Source organism: Monodon monoceros, unplaced genomic scaffold (assembly GCF_005190385.1).
Source record: "Monodon monoceros isolate NGI ecotype Baffin Bay Population unplaced genomic scaffold, NGI_Narwhal_1 Super_Scaffold_16, whole genome shotgun sequence".
Taxonomy (NCBI): Eukaryota; Metazoa; Chordata; class Mammalia; order Artiodactyla; family Monodontidae; genus Monodon; species Monodon monoceros.
In genome coordinates this window covers 93435003-93457369 of record NW_021703772.1, presented here as the reverse complement: position 1 = coordinate 93457369, position 22367 = coordinate 93435003, and the positions used below count along the sequence as shown (strand labels likewise).

Here is a 22367-nt window from a genome sequence, read left to right as displayed (position 1 = left end):
ATAGTGTCTTTTCATTTTTTTATTGTGTAATGTTACACCCTACTCTTTTCTGCATGCTATACATTTCCGTTAGATATATTTTATGAGTAATTTGCAATGATAGCATTGTAATAGTCCTACCTTGCTGCCTTAGAGTTCTAATTTTCTTGAAGCTGTTCTTCTATTAAGTCATGTCTGTTGTAGATACATGATTTCCGTAATATATACTACTGCAACTCTTCTTAAAATATGTGAAGTATTTTTCTTTGATAAGTTTGGTCTGTGTGGAAAGCTTACTGATTTCTGACTTCTCCCTTTGTTAGCAGGACAACCTTGGGTCTCAGTTTAGCCACATGAGTCTTGCCCGCCAGCCATCTGCAGATGGTTCTGATCCTCACGCCACCATGTTCCAGTCCACTGTTGTTCTTCAGTCCCCACAGCAGTCTGGTTATATCATGACAGCAGCCCCTCCACCACCGCCGCCACCGCCTCCTCCTCCGCTACCACCTGGGCAGCCAGTCCCGACTGCTGGCTATTCTGCCTCTGGTCATCCTGTCAGCCAGCCTGTGCTCCAGCAGCAAGGATATATTCAACAGCCCTCTCCACAGGTACACTGCTTTTTCATCTTTTCTCTCCTGTGGAAGCCTCTCATTTAAGATCACTTTTAACTTTAGAGAGTTTTTTGTTTTTTAATTAATTTATTTATTTTTGTCTGTGTTGGGTCTTCGTTTCTGCACAAGGACTTTCTCTAGTTGCGGCGAGCAGGGGCCACTCTTCATCGCAGTGCGTGGGCCTCTCACTGTCGCGGCCTCTCTTGTTGCGGAGCACAGGCTCCAGACGCGCAGGCTCAGTAGTTGTGGCTCACGGGCCCAGTTGCTCTGCGGCATGTGGGATCTTCCCAGACCAGGGCTCGAACCCGTGTCCCCTGCATTGGCAGGCAGATTCTCAACCCCAGCGCCATCAGGGAAGCCCCTAGAGAGCTTATTTTTAATTTCGCATGGATAGGATTTGTGAGAACCTGTAAGCAAAGCTTGTAGTCATCTTCCCTTTTGGAGATTTTCAGGTGCATGCTAGACAACCACATGACATGTAGACACTTCAGTTGGAGGGTTACAGTATGTGATCTTTGAGTTTCCTTCTGACTCTGAGAGGTTTCTTTTGTTCTAATTAGCTTAAGAGAAATACAGTAAAGTAAATGCACTATAAAAATAAAATGATACATTTTAAGAAGAGGTAGATCATTTTGGGGAGAATTAACATCTTAACACCATTGAATTGTCCAATGCACGAACATGGTATCTCTCTCCATTTATTTAGATCTTCCTTAATTTTTTGTCGACAGTATTTTGTAGTTTTCATCACACAAGTGTTACACGTATTTTTTTAATATATCCCTAAATATTGAATGTTTTAAGGTGATATTCTAAAGGAGATTATTTTTAAATTTTATTTTCTATTTGTTCATTGCTAGTATGTAGAAATATAATTGTTTTTTATATACTGATCTTTTATCCTGTGGACTTTCTAAATTTGATTATTCTACATATATTATCCTTTCCAATCTATATACCTTTTGTTTCTTTTTCTTGCCTTATTACATTAGCTAGGAGTCCTTATGTTGAATACTTTCAACACAACAGAGGGAAGTAAAAATCTCTAGAATCCATGTATTAACTTAAATATAAGTTTTGAAAGTGCATATGCTTTCCTTGTCTCCAGCCATAAGGGTAAGCGTTCAGTCTTTCATCATTAACTGTGATACTATATGTGGGGGGTTTTGTACAATTTTCTAATATTCCTAGTTTGCTAAGAGTCTTTACCATGAATGGATATTAATCTTGTAAAAAAAATTTTTTGGCATCTATTGAGGTGATCATGTGGGGTTTTTTCCCCTTTAGTCTACTTATACAGTAAATTACTTTGACTTTTGAATGTTAAACTAACCTTTTGTTTCTGGAACATACCTCACGGTATATAGTGATATATATATCATGATACAGTTATCTTTTTTATATATCACTGCGTTCAATTTGCTAGTATTTTCTTATGGATTTTTGCATGTATGTTCATGAAGGATATCAGTCTGTAGTTTGCCTGTAATGTCTTTTTCAGGTTGTAGTACCCAGGGTGGTACTGGGTTCAAAATGAGTTGGATAGTGTTCCCTCCTTTATTTTCTAAAGGAGTTTATGTAGATTTGGTGTTATTTCTTCTTGAATATTTGCTAGAATTGCACTAATGAATCCATCTGGACCTGGATTTCTTTTGCAGGGAAGGTTTTTAAATTATGAATTCTTATTTTTTAGTATTAAATAGATATAGGGCCGTTACAATTTCCTTTTCATTTTGGATGGTAGTTTGTATCAATTTCATTTATGTTGTGAAACTTTTTGGCATAAAGTTGCTCATATGTAATATCCCCTTTTTATACTTTTAGTATCTTCAGGATCTAAAGATATTAGTAATTTCAGTCTTCTTTTTCCTTTATTAGTTTAACTAGAGGTTAATCAATTCTCTTGATGTTAAAAGAAAAACAACTTAGAAGGGCTTCGCTGGTGGTGCAGTGGTTGAGAGTCCGCCTGCCAATGCAGGGGACACGGCTTTGTGCCCCGGTCCGGGAAGATCCCACATGCCGCGGAGAGGCTGGGCCCGTGAGCCATGGCTGCTGTGCCTGCACGTCCGGAGCCTGTGCTCCGCAAAGGGAGAGGCCCGCATACCACAAAAAAAGAAAAAAAGAAAAAAGAAAAACAACTTAGGGCTTCATTAGTTTTGTTTATTCATTTTCTATTTGAACTATTACTAATATAAGGTTTTTTTGTTTTGTTTTTTATAAATTTATTTATTTATTTATTTTTGGCTGCATTGGGTCTTTGTTGCTGCACACGGGCTTTCTTTAGTTGCAGCGAGCAGGGGCTACTCTTTGTTGCGGAGTGCGGGCTTCTCATTGCGGTGGCTTCTTGTTGCGGAGCATGGGCTCTAGGTGCATGGGCTTCAGTTGTGGCTTGCAGGCTGTAGAGTGCAGGCTCAGTAGTTGTGGCGCACAGGCTTAGTTGCTCTGCAGCATGTGGGATCTTCTTGGACCAGGGCTCAAACCCGTGTCCCCTGCACTGGCAGGTGGATTCTTAACCACTGTGCCACCAAGGAAGTCCCTCTATGACTTTTTAGACCCATGATTTACGTTAGAAGCATGTTAATTTCCAAACGTTTGGGGCTTATGGTTACCGATTTCTATTTTAGTCGCATATGGTCAGGGAATCTACTCTAAGCTTTCAGTGTTTTGGAACCTGTTGAGTCTTATTTCATGTCCCAGCATGTAGTCTCTTGGGGAATGATTTGTCTGTACTTGAAAAGAATTTGTACTCTATCATTTCAGTGTTATGTGGGGGGTTTTTTGTTTGTATTTTTTGGTTTTTGGTTTTTTTTGCGGTACGCGGGCCTCTCACTGTGCGGAGAGGCCTCTCCCGTTGCAGAGCCCAGGCTCAGTGGCCATGGCCCACGGGCCCAGCCGCTCCACCGCATGTGGGATCTTCCCGGACTGGGGCACGAACCTGTGTCCCCTGCATCAGCAGGTGGACTCTCAACCACTGCGCCAACAGGGAAGCCCTGTGGTTTTGTTTTTTTAGATCAAGTTCACATAACGTAAAATTAACCAGTTTGAAGTGAACAATTCAGTGGCATTTAGTACATTCACAATGTTTTGCAACCATCACCTATGTCTAGTTCCAAAACATTTTTATCACCCCAAAAGAAAAGTTCATACCCATTCCCCTCACCCCAGCCCCTGGCAACCATCAGTCTTTATTCTCTATAAAGAATGGATTTACCATTCTGGGTACTTCATATTAATGGAGTCATGCAATATGTTATATTCTGTGTCTGGTTTCTTTAGCCTAAGGTAATGTTTCAGGGTTAATCCATGTTGTAGCATGTATGAGTACTTCATGCCTTTTTATGGCTGAATAATATGCCATTTTATATATATACCACAAGTTGTTCATCTTCAACCATTATTGAATTTGGGATGTTTCCACCTTTTGCCTATTGTAAATAGTGCTCTATGAGCATGTAGGTTCTTGGATTTGTTCGAGTATCTGTTTTCATTTCTTTGGGTATATACCTAGGAAAAAATTACTGGATGATATGATAATTCTATGTTTAACTTTTTGAGGAACTGCCAGGTTGTTTTCCATGGTGTCTGAACCATTTTATATTCCTACCTGCAGTGTATAAAGGTTCTAGTTTCTCCACATCCTTGCCAACATTTGTTATTTACCATTATTATTATTATTGCCATCCTTTGGGCGTGAAGTGGTTATCTCATGGTTTTGACTTGCATGTCTATAATGATTAGTGATGTTGATCATCTTTTCATGTGCTTGTTGGCCATTGTCAATCTTGGGAGAAATGTGTAAGTCCTTTGCCTGTCTTTAAATGAGATTGTCATTTAGTTGTTGAGCTGTAAGAATTCCTTGTATATTCTGGATTCTAGACCCTTATCAGATGTGTGTTTTACAAATATGTTCACCCATTCTGTAGGTTGTCTTCTCACATTTTTGATAATGTCTTTAATGTATAAAAGTTTTTTTTTTTATTTGGTGAAGTTCACTTTATCCATCTTTTCATTTTGTTGCTCATGCTTTTGGTGTCATATGTAAGAATCCATTTCCAGACCGAAGGTCATAAAAATGTATCCCTGATTTCTGCTAAGAGTTTTATGGTTTTAGCTCCTATATTTAGGGCATTTATCTCTTTTGAGTTAATTTTTATGTATGGTATGAGGTAAGGGTCCAACTTCATTCTTTTGCATGTGTATGTCTACTTATTTCAGCATCCTTTGTTGAAGATACTTTTCTTTTCCTGCTGAATAATCTTGGTACCCTTGTCGAATATCAGTTGACCATAAGTGTAAGAGTTTATTTCTCAACTCTCGTTTTTACACTATTTATATCTTTAGCCAGTACTACACTGTTTTATTACTGTACCTTTCTAGTAAGGTCTAAAATCAGAAAGTGTGAGTCCTCCAAAGCAATTATACCCCAATAAGGATGTTAAAAAAAAAAAGAAAGAAAGTGTGAGTCCTCCAACTTCGATCTTGAAGTCCTTGAAACCTGTTTTATCTGACTTTAATATTAGTGGCTTCTTTTGATTAGCACTTAAATGATATGTCTTTTTCCATCCTCTTATTTGCAGTCTTTAAAGTATGTTGTTCACATACAGTATATAGTTGGTATTTGCTGATTTATTCAGTCTGACTGGGAGTGTTTAGTCCTTTTATCTTTAATATATCAGCTGACATGGTTAGATGTAGGTATGCCACATTGCTATTTGTTTTCCATTTGTCATATCTGTATTTTACTCCTGTCTTCTTGCTTTCGTTCCTTTATATTATTTGAATTCTTTCAGGGTTCTGTTTTATCTCTTCTGTTGCCTTTTTGTCTACAGCCCTTTGAATCTTGTGCTTATGTGGTTTCCTTAGGGACTATGATAGCTATCTTCAGCTTATCAAAATCTACTTTGAGTTCATATAAAACTCCAAGAAAAAGGTACTAGTCATGTTAAAAGTATAATTCCATTTACCCTCTCTCCATTGTTTGTGCTATTGTTGTCATATATATTGCATGTATATACATTATAAAGAAAAATTTGATGTTATAATTTTTGCCTTAGTAGTATCTTTTTTCTTTTTTTAATTAGGAGAAAAGGAAGAATGTATTATTTATACACATCACACATACTGAAAAGTATAATAATGGATTAGATCCGAAATCAGGATATATCTGTTGCTTGCTGATACCTCCAGGAAAAATTAAGGGATCACATGTATATTGTGTCTAATGTTTCAAAAACAGAAGAATATTACAGAAAATTTAGGCGACTCTTGGCTTACAACTGATCCAGGAATTCTGTGCTTGGCTGGTTTCCAGATGAAATGGGCACTCTATAAGATTTCCACAGATCTCTGGTCTTTTAGAAGTAACCCAATCAGATAAGCAGAACCTAAGAGAACCCATGAACCTAATAAAGTTAACACATACTTCCATATCATTGGATTAATTGTTTATTCTTCACCCCGAACCAGATCAGATAACTTTTAGAGAAATTCACAGCTGATACAGATAGCTCTGGAGGGAAAACTAAATCAAGACAGTCTTATTGGCATTTTTCCAGCTTTATTAAGTATAATTGACAAACAAAATTTGTATTGGCATTTTAATTTGCATTTGAAATATGAGAAAAATTAAAGAATGGAACCAGTGCAAGTGTGCATTAGTGTAGGAATGGATAAACTGGCTTATTTATGTGGTGATTGCTGTTCAGCAGTTAAATTGAATGAGCTAGCGATTTGTGCTTCAACCAAAATGAGTCTCAAAAACAATGTTAATTGCAAAATAAGTTGCATGAAGTTATATAGAGTACCATAAATGTACACTTTTAAAATTCTCAACAATTGTATGTATGGATAACATTACACACACACTAGAAGCTTAAAAACATTTATGGGAATGATATATACCAACTTCAGGATAATGCTTTTTCTATGGGATATAGAGCAAAGGAATGTTGGAGTGAGACTTAGCTATTTCAGTAGTACTTGGTAAAAGACAGAAAAATCTGAAACAAATACGGCCCCAAAATTTAAATCTACTAAATCTGATCGGTGGGCAAATTGGTAGGTGTGTTTTGTTATGTATACTATGTTTGAAATTTAAAAAAATTTTTTTCAGGTAAATTTAAAGCTAAGAAAATCAGTTTTCAGATGATTACTATTTGGGAGAATTATTACTCATTACACTCCAGTGTTCCTGGCAGGAAAAAAAAAAAATTCTGCTGCAAAAGTAAAATTGATTTTTTCTTTTTTCCTTAATGCTTATCCTAGATGCCAGCCTGTTATTGTGCTCCAGGCCACTACCACTCCAGTCAACCTCAGTATCGCCCAGTCCCTTCTGTCCATTACAGTTCACATCTAAACCAACCACTGCCACAGCCTGCACAGCAGGCAGGTGAGTATGTGAGGTTAGGAATTCTTAGCTTTCGGTATTGCTGTTTTTTTCATCCTGCTTTTATTTCAGTCTTACTGTTAAGATACTGCCACACTCAGTCTGTCAAAGGTTTCAGATAGGTGCATACCTATGAATATGCAAACCAGTGAGATGAAAAGAGTGGGCCGATCTTAGCACCCTCCAGGGAATACCAGAGTGTCAGGTTTCTATACTAAAGAGTTGGAAGCCATAATGAGAAGATTGTACCAGGTGAGCAGCTTCCAGGTACTCACTGCCATTGTAGCTGAAGCCTCCTCTACAGCCTGGTAATCCACCTGTGGTAAACAGCAAAAGGCAGACAAGGCAAGTTAAGATGTCTGCTGAACAGCTAACCAAAAACAAGGACCAGAATGACCTAACTTTGTTTGAGAATTCTAGCCTAGTGAAGATATTTTGATGTCTTAGTCTCCGCAGGAGTGCCTTAAAAGGAATGAAGTTCTTACACATCTTTTTTGTGTTTTGTTTTTGTGGTTGTATAGTGAAAGGTATTTTTAAACCAAATGCAGTCTAATCCTAAGCGTATCAAACATATTAGAACTGAAAAGATAGTTTTTCTTTTGCCCCTTTCAAATTTTCTTTAAGCATTCCGTGGAAACAACTGTGATCTCAGTATAAAAGCTACTTTACTAATTTGACTGAACTCATTCCTCTCTATGCTTCCCACCTACATGTGTACTTCTGCCCCAGATGTTTAATGAAGGTATTCTTTTCAGCCTTTTATAACTCTAGGTGTTGAAGGAGAATTTTTATTGGTTTCTTTGAATCCTTTTTAGCTGCTTGTCGCCATTTGAGGGTGCTCAGACTATGTCAACATGATTAGCTGAGGCCACATAACCCTCCACCTCTACTTATGCAGTTTCTTGCTCTTGATAATGTGTGGAACTCTTGAGGGGTTCCACAGTTTCAGGAGAAAGACATCTGCACTGGGCGGTCTGATGAGAAGTGTTCTTACCTCTCCTCACTTGTGCAGTCTTCACTCATCATTGTGACTCATCAACTTCCTTTACCAGATATTACTCTTATTTATATCTCCCCAGCAGGGGAACCTACAGGTCCTCAGTCTTGCTCTCAGGAGTTGTCTTGTACTTAATGTGTAGGTTTTTCCCTTTTTCATGTTACTGGCCTTGTATTGTATGTGTGACAAATGTTCTTCCAAAGGATGTTGAGTGTATACAATGGTCATTTTGGCCAACTTAGAATTTGTCCTCTGTTCCTAAACTTTAATAATACATTCTACTTCAAATAACCTAAACTAGTATATTCTCTAATTTTGAAAGGCATCAGAAGCTGTCCTTTATACCTGGGCACATTGGTGATGACACTGCTCACTAACTTTAAATACATTGTTGTTTTATTCTAATAGAAATTATTTCCTAAGTTTTCCTGAGCCTCCATGACTGACTTTTCATATCATAATTGTCATGATTTTTTTCTTCCAAAATTACCATACAGATTACAGCTGATGTTATGATAATAAAAAAAAATTTGTCTTAACTTTCCCCATTCAAATATCTTGCATGTGACTAATTAACTTATTAGTTCATTAGTACACCCTATTAATGAGGCAGGCAAAGAAACTTTGTTCTGCATTTGTGTGGGCTTCTTAGTTCTGTTCTTTTTCACGGCAAAATTTTTATTCCTCTCCATTGTCAAACTGCCTACAAAATTAAAACTTTTAATCACAGGTAGGACCAGTGTGCTCATGCAAATGCCTCTCTTTCAAAAATATTCCCACTTAATGGACAGCAACTGTAAATGCTACGCCTCCTAATTCAGGACCAAAATATCTACATGACAGATGGCATATGTTTGTCATCGGTGATGTTTCAATTGTGGGGTTTTTCCTAATGCTGGTTGTGGTGAGAAGGAAGGAAACAGTCAGATTGCATCTAGACAGTACAGGCACAGAAAAGTGCGTGTGTCTGAATGACTTTTGACATTGTGTTTGACTCTTAAGAGTCAGTCATGGGCTTCCCTGGTGGTGCAGTGGTTGAGAGTCCGCCTGCCGATGCAAGGGACACGGGTTCGTGCCCTGGTCCGGGAAGATCCCACGTGCCGCGGAGCGGCTGGGCCCGTGAGCCATGGCCGCTGAGCCTGCGCGTCCGGAGCCTGTGCTCTGCAACGGGAGAGGCCCGTGTACCGCAAAAAAAAAAAAAGAGTCAGTCATAATATAACACTTTATAACTAGGGTTGGTTTCATGTCATTCAGTTTGAAGAATAGAAGAGAAATAAATCCTCAGAGCACCCTTACATGAAAGCGAAGGAAATGCTGTTATGCTAATAAGTAGAAGAGAAAATTTCCCGTTAAAGAAAAAGTTCAGTTGTGCCAGTGCCACGTATTGTGTTGGTAATTATACTGCACCTTTTTGTAGAATTAGTAGGAGTTGGATGATTATATAATCTAAAGATTTTTTTATTGTTAGCCAACGGTTATTTTTTATGTCAAACTTGACAGAAAAAATGTGCGTTTATGTTTGTGTGTCTCCTAACAGAAAAGTGAAATGCACTGGGAAATGGACACAGGAAATTTTTGTTCTGATTTTCTGTACAGATTTATAGCAATTTCTTTCTCAGTAATTTACATTTTTATATGCAAACATCATACTTTTTGGATTTCATTTTTTATTTTTTTTCCTTGTAATATTTCTCTACATTCCATCATCCCCATCTGATTAAAATTAGAAATAATTTGTTACATCCCTTTTCTTTTTCTTGTCAAATAACATTTAGTCAAGAAGCATATTGTTTTATTACATAAAAGGGTGAAACTAATAATTCAGCCAAATGATGAAAGCATTGATAAACTTGGAACAATTTTTTTTCACTGAGGTACATACAAAAAAATAATTCTTAAATGTTTGTATATGACTCTAAAGAAATTTCGCCCTAAATTAACGAACCCAATTGAATCAAATATTCTTAGATCAGGTAGGGTATGGGCAATAGAAATATAGGATTTTTTGTTATTTTCCCTTTTGGGGGCAGGAAGGAGGTTGGGGAAATATCTCAAGGATAAAATGCCTTTGGTCTTCCATGCAGGTGTGTACCAGAGAACTGCACTAGTTGTTGATCTCCTTGACAATAAACCCATCTATTATGGGGACTGAATTGAAATCAGTACTAACATTACTGCTGGGGAATAAATGTACAAATCCTTCGTTATGAATGTAAAACTACTATGGTCATTAAAACAAGGTTGAGTCAGCCCCTGTCAACAGAAGCAGAATAAATTCTGGCTACATAAGGCCTTTTGGACGATGTATTATATAACATGAAAGAAAACAAAATAGGAGTCAAATCCTGACAACCCTTATTTGTATTTAAGTGGTATTAGGTGTATCACTTAAAGCCTCTGGGTTTCCATTTACTCACTTGCAAAGTAAAGGAGTTTTACTGTATCGTCTGTTGAAGCCTCTGTGTACTCTAAAATTCCATGATTCTGTGTGTCTGTCTTATGTGAGTCATTTCTAGTTCAGAAAGGTGGAACATTGGAGAACTGGTGTGCAGTAGCTTAGTGACATACTGTCAAAACTGGAGCCATACAAGCAAAGATCTCAAAAGATCTGGTTACTTGCCAGCTGCAGTGATATGGATTTGTTATCTTAACCCTTTATCATAAAATTTACAGCTCGAATACTATGAAGTATACTACATATAAGAAGCTTGGTATACTATAAAGAAACTTTTCCTGCAGGTAGTAATTGTAGCAAAGATTTTAGGTTTATGAGGCCTGGCTGTTTTCTATGCAGCTGCTTTCATTCTTATGACTCTTTTGAAAAGTTTGCAGCTTCACCATATATGTTGAATATTTTGCAATAATTGGCCTTGTTCCTGAGCTGTTGGATTCGGGGCCGTAGCACTGTCTGAGAGGTTTACATTTCTCACAGTGAACCGGTCTCTTTTTCAGCTGCTTCCTGGCTTCTTTTTACTCAGGTTTCCACTGCCCTTTTTTTTTTTTTCTTTTTAATGCTGTATTAAAGTATATTAACATTTGCTTATATTTTCCATTAATTGTAATGCCTTTTAATCATGGATCATACTCAGAAATAGGGATTTGAATTTAAGTGACAACCTTGGCTTAATATATTTATCTTTTAAAAATTCATGAAAGCTATTGCTTTAATTTCTTTTCCAAAGCAGATTTGAATGGCAGATTAATTTTGATTGGAGCTTTTCTTAAAAGTTTAATGTCTTAAGCATGCCAGACTCATTAGCAAAAGTCAAATACATCTCTTTCCCTGTTGCTAAATAACTTTTTAGGAATATTATTATGCATGCCATTAAATGGACCTAAGACATGTAAATGCATTTGAAGCTATTTGAAGGGATAGAATTTAATTTTTTTCCAAACTGTGATATTGTATGCATGTGGGAAGCAAAATGACTTCATAGAACTAAATATCATTTTAGTTTTGCAACCTCTGTTAAATTCAAATATTATCAATGCATATATACCTTTAATCTTAGCTTTCCAACCAGCAGACTACAGTAGGGTCCTGATGAACCACAACCACAGGAGGAACATTTCAGGTTAAATAGTCTGTAAGGTGCACAGGATACTGGCAGCATTGCAGGGCACAAATTTAAAAGTAACCAGGGTGTAAAAGGCAAGCAAGGAAGAAAGGGCCCTATTGGATAAGTGGAGGAGGGGTGATATTGATAAGAGATTTACTTATGTCAAATAGGGACTCTATCTACACAGTCAATTTCTTTACTGACAACTTTTGACTTGAGTAATAGGAATTTTGTATTTATATTGCTGGGTGGTAGCGCTGACTATCCTTGTTTTTTCATTGTTTCTGTAAACATTTCTTAGCATTGCCTGACCAGCTCAGACTTAAACATTGTATATTACCTACAAATCCACCTATTTCCCTTTTCCCTTCTCCATTAACCTGCCGCCACTGGAGCCAAATGTATCTGGTAAGTACCCACAGATTTCCTTGAGTCGTATGCCCTCTTCCACAGGACTGTCATTTAAATAGCTTTGAGCTATAACCTCTGTGTGGCTGTTTTTATTAGATTTGTTTTTTATGTTTGTATTTATGTTTATTTCAGGCACAGAAGTAGGAGAGCAGAGGGTGATAGAGGAGAAGAATAGCAAAGATGTGCTGGCAGCTGTGTGTTCTTCCACATTCACCTAACAGACTATCCTTAGTTGAACTTGCCTGCTCACTAGAATAGTGCCGCAAACATAAGACAAACCAGATTACAAACTTGAGATTTTGGTGATTTGGAAACAGTTCTCACAAACTGTCTTGTAGATACCTAGTTACAATTAAATTTAAAGTTGGCAAAATGGCTCATCCAAAAAAGGAAGAATCTACCCCGACAGTGCTTCTGCTGTACAAATTCAGTCTTGAAAAAATTTAATAATACTGTTAAATGAAATAACCTTAGATTTATTAAATGGCTGTTCTGACTAAGCACTTCTTCAATTTCTTTTATTATCTTTCTAATTATGTCTAATCCGTATTATTAAGAATGCTTTCCTTTAACACGAATGCTATTTGAGATCACCTGTATAAAATAAAACTAGCCTGTTAAAGCCGGTGCAATACTTTTCTGCTGAGCACTGTGTTTCCTTCTTGCTCTCTTCTCTGTTGAAGTGAAAGAGAGTTAAAAATAGAATATTCTTTGGAGCCCTCCGGGGAAGAGCCTGAGCCATCAATTTATATTGTCCTAGTTCTCTCAGCTTGCAAAATTGATTGTGGTTTCCTCTGAAAGTGCTGGAAGAAACGGGATAATATTGCCACAGTGCAGTCCTTTAACAAAGGAGAATGTCAGTGTTAAATAATACCTTATATTGAGATCTGGGTGTTTATATTCTGTTGTTTGGTATCACTTAATATAGGCATTGCTTGCTTTACAAAATAGATGCTATCCCACAATACTCACAAATTTCTATAAAAGATATTCTATTTTCCTCTTACACCCAGGTTAAATCCAGATATATCACAGGAGGGATTTTTTTTTTTAATTATGATGTACTGAAACACACTTTATTGAGGAAAGAATAATTTAGGTAGTAGCCAAGTTGGGGATGTATTGAGCGTTAGAATACTGGAAATACTCTTCTTGTAGCATTTTTCAAACATAGTGGTACTTTTCATTCTCTAGGAATCTACTTTACCCCTCCTAATCTTCAACCTTCTCCCTCTTTTCCAGATCATTGGATTTTTTTTCTCATACTTGGCAGTCTTCAAACTATACTTTTGAAACTATCAGAGCTATGTCCCTCCCTTCCTTTGGTCTGAATACTTAGATAATGAACCTGAAGCACAGTGCCACTTCTCTAATAAGTGCCACTGTAACAGTTGATGCTCTGCAGCATGAATGTTTAAACACAGGTTTAAAGCAACTTGAACAGTTCTTTAAGATGTAAATTTTATTAAGCAAGTGTGCTTAAGTGAGGCATGTCTGTAATTACATGGTCCTTTATGTTGCTAATAAACTATTAATGATTTTGTCTTGCATAAACAATAGTAAGGGGCTTATCTTTAATTGGATTAGTAGAATGATGTTGTGCATTTCTTGTCTTTTTTAGTGCTTTCCAAGTGAATATTTCTAGTTTTGCTTGTGATTATAGTAACTTTAATAACCAACATAGATCCCATGGTCTTATGTCATTCAAAAAAAGTCCAGTAATCTTTTTGCAGCATTTAATATCATGTTCTTTAGAGAGTATACTCTAAAATTATATACTTTGCAACTGGTTACTGGACTGTTGTTTGTCGTAAGTATTGGAATGAGTGATCAAACATCATGACTTCTTGAAAAACAGTTCAGGTACTTGTCCTAATGCCAGTAGAATTTCCTTCCTGGGATACCAGCCATACAATGTATCAAATGTTAAATGATGCTTTTTGCTTTTTTTTTTTTTTTTTTTTTTTAAGTTAGAAAGATTCCTCAGCCCCTGACAGCTTCCTGTTCAGTGTGGTTCAAACCTCAAACCTCGTGGGTTTTCCTGCCTGGAATGTAGAAATGAATGTAAAGCTTATTCAGTATGTAGAAAAGAGCCATTGCTTCACAAGAACTTGAAGGGCTCACCCCTGTTACAGGACATGCCCCTTTATATACACAGTGTCCAGGTTAAAGCTGGCATTGCCCCATTGGTAAAAGCTCCCTTCTTGGCAAAGCAGTTCAACTTGATGGAGAGGAGAGCCACATTTATGAAAATTCTGCTGGAGAAATCTTCTGTATACTCATCCGGAATATGGCAGGAGAGTATACGTTTTGAGTAAAGGCAGGCTTTGAGGTAAAATAGCAAAGCTAAAACCCAAAGAGGAACATTGGAGATTGACATGGAAATGCTCAGGCTGAGTGAGAGACCCAGACCAGGGAACATGGAACCTGAACTATGTCACCATTTGAGCGTCGTCTTCCCCTTCCCAGTTGTTTTATATACATGTGAAATCTTATTATAATGAGACAAAGAAATGTAACCTTGAAATAAAGAGGTCACAAACCATGCATCTGGGGAGTAGTGGAAACCCTGTGACACGTGGTCTTGTTTTCAGCCTGGAAGTTTGTATAGCTCCAGTCTGGACTAACTGCTCAACCACCTTTCACTCTGATTCTGTTTTAGGTAACAACACTTAATACTCACAAATAATCTTCAAATGAAAAAAAAAAACTTTCCTGGTTGATTGACTATTTACAATAATTCTTTGTTTTCCTATAATTAAATTTCTGTTAAGACTTAGACTCTGTTTAACTTCTGTTAAACTACAGTAAAAGTCTTCATTAACCAAAATTCTCAGAAAATGGAAGGAGGTCAGGTGTTTAAGTGTTCTGCTTATTTGAGCAGTGTTATTGTAGTACTCTTTCTACTTCAGCATTTTTCCCCGAGAAAAGTAAAGTTTACAATCAGACTACTATGTGCAAATCCCAGCTACAGCACTTAACAGCTGGTAACCTTGGACAAAATGTGAACCTTTCTGTGCTTTTGGTTTTTTTTTCATCTGAAAAATGGAGATAGTAAGACTTCATGAGATTGGGAGCAGTAAAAGAGTTAGCATATGAAAGTGCTTAGAACAGTACCTAAAACCTAGTGGATGTCATGTAAATGTTAGCTACTATTATTGCCTTGTCGTTGCTATCGAAGAAATGATAATTATGTAGTATTCTGAATGAAAATGCTTAGGGATTTGGGCTAAATTTGTGTTTGGGCTGGGTTGCAGAATGGAAACCAGAAGCTGACATAATTTGTCCTAAAATACTTGGTCTTTTTGTCTTGTAACCTTCTTGACACATGCCTTCTTCCTAAAAGGCAGTAGAGAGTTCAGATCAGCTGAGTTTTTTTCTCATCCTTTTATTGTTAACTTGAGGTCTAAATATGTTCTAAGAAAATTTACTTAAATGCTTCCTTCCCATAGCTTTGTACAAGCCCTATTGATTAGCTATGGAAACATTGCATGGAGAAAGGTTTTGAAACAGAATGTGTCATATGGTCCATTTCTATAAACAATGTAAGTGGGTATGTATGTTGCTATCTATGCAGGGAAAATAAGGTTAACCATATATACAAGATGTAAATAGTGATTATCTACAAGTGACTGTTATGCAAAAATGGTTTTCTCCACCCTGACTTTTCCCCTTTTTTGTATTTTCCAAATTTTCTTCCATAAAAACCTATTTTATAATCAAATAAAGCTTTTTCAAAGGTGTTTTTAATGTCCCTTTTTCCCCAGCAGTGTTCAAATTAAACCTTCATTTCAAGCTTTACATATTAGATATAAACTAAAACAGTTCTTTTCTTCCTTATCAAGTAAACACTTTGAGGTTAATTACATGAAAATTACTGTGATTCGGCTGCTATGGTTTTTTTTTTTTTTTTTTTTTTTTGCGGTACGCGGGCCTCTCACTGTTGTGGCCTCTCCCGTTGCGGAGCATAGGCTCCGGACGCGCAGGTTCAGCGGCCATGGCTCACGGGCTCAACCGCTCCGCGGCACGTGGGATCTTCCCGGACCGGGCACGAACCCGTGTCCCCTGCATCGGCAGGCGGACTCCCAACCACTGCGCCACCAGGGAAGCCCCATGCTATGCATTTTTTAAGGAGAGGCATAATGAGTGATCCATGATTCTAGACTGAGGTGATTTGTATTCATGGGATTAAGTTTCATTTTAATGAAAAGGCAAATATGTTTAACCTTATTATATAAACATGTTATCTTAAAACTTAAGTACTGCTTTGGCTATCAAAAGCCATTCGCTAAACGTGGACAGTGAGAAACTGGCCATTCATTCTCAGTCAGCCTGGTTTTGTGTAGAAGGATGTGTTATTTTGATTCCATTCTGTTAAGAATATGTTCTTCCTCGCTGTTTATTTAGTAAGTATAAATATTAAGTGCCCACTTTTTTGGCTTATTTGCTTGATAACCGATATGGATATTTTGGGGTTTTTTTCCTTTAACGGGGTGGGTAGGGTGTTAAAAGCTTCTAACCCTGCCCTTAAAAAGCACACCATTTCTATTTTGGGGGTTTTTTAAACGTGTACACAAGCCGTGAGAGAACAGTTAACAAGAACAATTTTATATTACCTGTCGAGTTTTAAGAAATATGGAATAGGGCTTCCCTGGTGGCGCAGTGGTTGAGAGTCCACCTGCCGATGCAGGGAACACGGGTTCGTGCCCCGGTCGGCGAAGATCCCACATGCCGTGGAGCGGCTGGGCCTGTGCGTCCGGAGCCTGTGTTCCGCAACGGGAGAGGGCACAACAGTGAGAGGCCCGCGTACCGCAAAAAAAAAAAAAAAAAAAAAAAGATTAATAAGAGAGCTTCTTAGGAAGGTATTTTCTTTTAAAGTGTTTGACATTCTTATTTTTATTAGCTCCACTGTTATTTAAAAACATGTTCCCAGTTTATTTGTGCTACTTCTGAATGAAGTACTAATATTAGTTATTTGTTCACAATCTTTAAAATCTGGAACCTCTTAGTAGTTCTCACTGCTTTTCTATTTGTAAAATCTCTGGTTCTCCACCAATATTCTGCCTTCATCTTCCACTTTTCTTCCCTGTTCCTCAAACATGTTTTTTACTTTGTCCAGACCTTTTCTTTAAATCCAGGCTCATATGTTACTTCCTCTGTGAATACCAGCCAGGATTAACGTCTCCCTCTTAATTTCATAATGCCCTGTTTATTCTGCTCTTCTGTTATGGTGTCATGGCTAAGAATGCCTAATTTCAAAGATAGGGACCGTGTTTCACTCACCTTTTATCACCCTCCAGGCACATCTTGAGCTCACAGCATCTTTACATAACCGTCTATGACAAATGAGGTGCTAGAGTCAGATGTTTTAGATTTTATGTTATGTTGCACATTTTCAAAATGTGATGTTTGTGTGGAGATATGTATATATACATTCGTAGGAATGGATATTAGTGGAGTTAAGGTTGCATTAAAGAATCTAAAATACCATTGGAAATTTATCGGTGTAAATTCCATGGTGTAGTGTCCATGTGATGCTGCGTTAGACCACTGTGTCATGAAATCTATAGCTATGTATTGAGGTTTTCTGTGTCAGGTTTCTTTTCATAAGAGGGAGTTGCAGGCAGGAGGCAAACAAGGTGAACCTCCAAATACTGGCAATGAATAAAATACAAAAATAGTTTGAAAAACACTTGAGTTTCTTAGGGGGACGTGACTATTTAAGTCAAGGTATTTAAGTCACATTATGTTACAGTGAATTCTGCTAGGTGGTCACATTTTTCTTTTTAATTTTAGTGGACTGTAATTCGGACAAGACCATTGTAAGAAGTTACTTTCCCAGTCTATAAAGAGCTGAGCCCAAATTCTGACCCTGCAATAGATGTATGTGTGGATGAGAGGTGGTGTTTCCAACACAAAAAAGGGTCTTCACATCCCATTTCCATTCCTGCCCTTTCTTTTCCTAGGGGTGGAAATGTGTCAGTGTACGTTTCGATGATATTTGGACTTTAGAGTATGAATTTGAAATACTTGTTATTTGGTAAGCTGAAAATAGGCTTGGTTGTTAATTATTAGGCTAAGGAGCAAGAAAGAAGCTTCTTGGGCTTCCCTGGTAGCGCAGTGGTTGAGAGTCCACCTGCCGATGCAGGGAACACGGGTTCGTGCCCCGCTCCGGGAAGATCCCACATGCCGCGGAGCGGCTGGGCCCGTGAGCCATGGCCGCTGAGCCTGCGCGTCCGGAGCCTGTGCTCCGCAACGGGAGAGGCCACAACAGTGAGAGGCCCGCGTACCAGGAAAAAAAAAAAGAAAGAAAGAAGCTTCTTTACCACCAGATTTGAGGACTATAGGAATTTCACAGGGAGAAATGTTTCAGAAACAGCAAAACCCTTCACTATTAAAGTATTCACTATAACTGGATTTGTACTTGATTTTTACTTTGTTGTTAATATGTTGCTTAGTTACCGGATATGTTTTGTATTCATATCTTTAGAGAAGGTTGATGTTAGAATTTATTCAATTATTTAGCCATTGAGTGGAATCATTGAGGCTTCCAGGCAACTGCAGTGAGTGATACCCTTGTCTACAATCAGTACCTGAGATGGGATCTTTGCCATTCCTGTTGCTTTAGGAATTAATAAGGATGGAGATGAAATCTTGATATTTATAAGGTAGCAGAATAGATTTATGGTGCTATCAGAGAAATCATTTCGCTGACCTTTAGTTGTGGAAGTTTGTATAGGCAATGCCATAGTTAGGTTTATCTTTGTAGAAGCTTTTTAGATACCCTGATTAGAAGGTCAGTTATTTATATTTCTCTTAAAAAAAAAACAAAAAGAGGATTTGTGGTAGTTTTTAGTAATTTACATAAGTCTTGAGCTAACTGGTTTACTTAAAGGAATCCTCTTAGGGTCAGGAGACACGTATTGTACAATTCATATTCACTACTCAAAGCTTATCATTGTGGATTCTTGTTTAAATAACTGATAAATTCACTTAATAAAAGTATGTTTATACTCTTAACTTACTAGTTAAATTACCAACAGTGCCTTCAGTTTAGGAAGAACTGTCCCTTAGGTTTTTGATTTGTGAACTTTGGGCAGATTGCTTAACCCCTCTAATGATCGGTTCCTCTGTTAAGTGACCTTAATAATATAGGGAAATAACCTTAAAAATTGCTAGGTAACTCAATTTTTCCTTGTGCCCTTGACACATTCCTAATATAAGGATTCGTATCTTAGTGTGGTTTTTCAAACATTCAACTATTCTATAAAAGTGGTTCCCCCCCGCCATTATTTTCAGTCTCCAGAAGGACTAGTTCTACTACTACCAACTCAAAACTCTCCATTTTTTAACAAGAGGCCCTGCATTTTGCTTTTGCACTGGGTCCCACAAATTATGTAGCCAGTCCTGGCCCACAGAAACTATTTTTAATAACAGACTGTACTATACACTAACTAGTAATTGTGTATATAAACCAAGTCTGTGGCCCTATAAATTTCCTCAACTGCAAAGGAAATCTTTGTACCCAAACTTTATTTGAGTGTTATTTTGGGAGGGCGGAGAGGGTAGCTGACTTGGGTTACCTACATAGTAAACCTTTTAAATGTTAGCTCGCATAACAGAAGATTTTTGAGACTTGCTGTTTAAACAAAACTCTGTCATCTTAGAACACAAAGTACTTGCTTAAAATACAAAAACATACTGCTAGTGAAATAAATTAAATTCAAAGCAGGATTTAACTCACTGTGCCATTACAGGTTATCAAGTTATGCCCAACCAGCAGCAAAACTACCAGGGGATAGTTGGAGTTCAGCAACCCCAGAGTCAGAGCCTAGTTGGTGGCCAGCCCAACAGCATTGGAAATCAGATTCAAGGAGTGGTCATCCCCTATCCTTCAGTGCCATCATATCAGGTACGTGGTCGCTCTTACCTGCATTGGGTAGAGGGGATTTTGAATAACTAAAATGTGTAGCTACATTCTTCTCCTTTTAATATGGGGAAAATGCTTCTGTAATACATAACTTTATAGTCTTAAGAGTTCTATTAGTCATTGCAGCTTTGTTCTGTCCTCACTTATTGCATCATTCATTCACTTCATTAACTTAGAAAAAAAATATCTGAACCATATTAATTTTGAGAAGTAGATTTTTCTGGCATTGTCTGTGTTTCCAGCTATTCAATACATAAGTATCAATATATGAGCAAGTGTCTTATTCTATTCTGCAGCTCCTTAGAAAATCTCTTGAGGAGAATGGAATGGGAGGGAAAAATAAAGGTAGAGGTAGGTGTATGAAATACAGTACAGATTATAAGTCAGTATTTATAGAATAGAGAAGGATGTGCAATTTCCCATGCTGGAACTGAGCTTTTTCCCCCTCACTAAATGAAAAAAAGGAAGAGTATGTCATGTATTGAAAATGTCATGGATTTTAATTTATAGTTCTAAAGTAGAAACACCTACTGTTTCTTGAATAAGTCAGATTTCTTTAGCCCATCTATGGCACATTTCCAGAAATTTATTTTACCTTCCTTTACCTTTCTGGAATAACCTGCGAGTGAGTTTGTTTTATTAGCCTCATGGTTTCCCATAACTGACTCCAATGTTAAGAAATCCAAAGGCCGTTGTCATTCATCTCAACAAGGTAAAAATAATCTAGCTGGGAAGATAAATGTACATCTAAACACAGGTCAACAAATTGATGATAATATACAGACCACTAACTGAAGGAATTGTGAAATATGGCCATGAATAGGTTAGGGACTTAATACAGAAGTCTTCTAGAAAGGTATAAACCTTTAATCAGCTCTTAAAAGAAAATTACGGGCATAAATTAGTTAAGGCATTCTGAGGATGGGGAAGGATATGAGCAAAGGAGGTAGCATATTCTTGTAATTCCAGAAAATGAAAATTGTAATTAAAATGTAAAATGTGGAATTGTTGAGGACTTTTGAGCACTAAGAATATGTCTACTTTTGAAGCCCCTTGATAATAGAAAGCAACTAAGGAAAAAAGAAGATACATCCTGAAACTAGATTTTATATCTTTCTTTTCTCTCAAATCCTCCATGCTTTTTACTCCAGTCCACCCTGCTTAAGCCAAGGCCCATGAGACTGCCCATCCCCTACTTCCTCTGTAGCTAGATATTAGACAGGATCACTACCAAGCCAGGAGCTCTCCCTTCTCAAGGACCCTGGTCATGCTACCTAATCTAGTCTGCTGAGCATCTGTTAGATGCCCAGGCACTGTGTAAATAAGATCTTCCTTGAAATATAAGTTTAGGGACTTCCCTGGTGGTCCAGTGAGTAAGACTCTGTGCACCCAGTGCTGGGGGCCCGGGTTCAATCCGTGGTCGGGGAACTAGATCCCGCATGCATGCTGCAACTAAGAGTCCGCATGCCACAACTAAAGATCCTGCGTGCCAAAACTAAGACCCGGTGCAGACTAGACTAAATAAATAAATAAACAAACAAATAAATAAAAGAAAGATTAGTATAACACTGGAAAATTAACTGGTGGATTAACTATAAAAAAAAGAAATATAAGTTTAAAATAAATTACATCCTTGTTAGTGTAGTTTTTAAAAATGGAGCTAGATACTGAAAGTGTTTCAGAGCTAAGACAGTTATTATCATTTCTATAGCATACTTTTTTACAAGTTATAAATTATTTTCTCATGGTATTTCATGTAATCCTTCCACTGGGTGAATGACTGTGAGATGTATTGCTCTGATAAGCAGTGAATGACAGGCTGCTTCATGCTTCCTACTACATTTGGTTAGATAAGCTAGGTGGTAATAAACTGTCATCTAAAAAATAAGCCCGAAGGAATTCCCTAGCAGTCCAGTGGTTAGGACTCGTCGCTTTCACTGCCAAGGGCCTGGGTTCAACCCCTGGTCGGAGAACTAAGATCCTGCAAGTCGTGCATCACGGCTGAAAAAATAAAAATAAAATTTTAAATTAACAAATAAATAATAAGCCTGAAAAGTCATCTACTGAGTAGAGTATATTCTGCGGCTGTACATTCTCAAGTACGGTTTCCTCTCTTTTGGTACTTCAGTTTTTTTCTTTACCACTGGTTACAAATTTATTCTGTAGCTTAAATCATCTAGATTGAGTTGCCATTTTTCCTAGATCTTGCATATACACTAACTTAGATACAATCAGAAATAATCTTAGGATGTTACACTGCCTCAGTAGACAAAAAGACTGAAATATATTTTGTCATAAAAAATTGGATAAATCAAACCAACAACTTTATCTTTGCTGCTGAGCTAAATTGAAAGTAGTTTAAGAGATTACTGTGTATTTTGAAAGGACTAGTTACTAGTTTAGAAACATGTTATATAGGCAAGACTTAGAAGTTAATCATCAACTTATAAATCACAGAGCCCAGGTATAGAGAATGGTGAAGTGGTTAAAGAAC

At 37.3% G+C, this 22367-nt stretch overlaps 1 protein-coding gene across 4 annotated transcripts in view; it reads left to right on the top strand.

The window, feature by feature from the left end:
• Positions 1 to 22367, top strand: part of R3HDM1 (R3H domain containing 1) — a 179911-nt gene that overhangs the window by 118116 nt on the left and 39428 nt on the right. For 3 of the 4 annotated variants that reach the window (XM_029224875.1, XM_029224878.1, XM_029224877.1), the window contains 3 exons: positions 303 to 587; positions 6855 to 6978; positions 19701 to 19855. In XM_029224875.1, the coding sequence (XP_029080708.1) occupies positions 303 to 587; positions 6855 to 6978; positions 19701 to 19855 (564 nt within the window). The remainder of the gene's footprint in view (positions 1 to 302; positions 588 to 6854; positions 6979 to 19700; positions 19856 to 22367) is intronic. The other variant, XM_029224876.1, reaches the window with a different exon arrangement.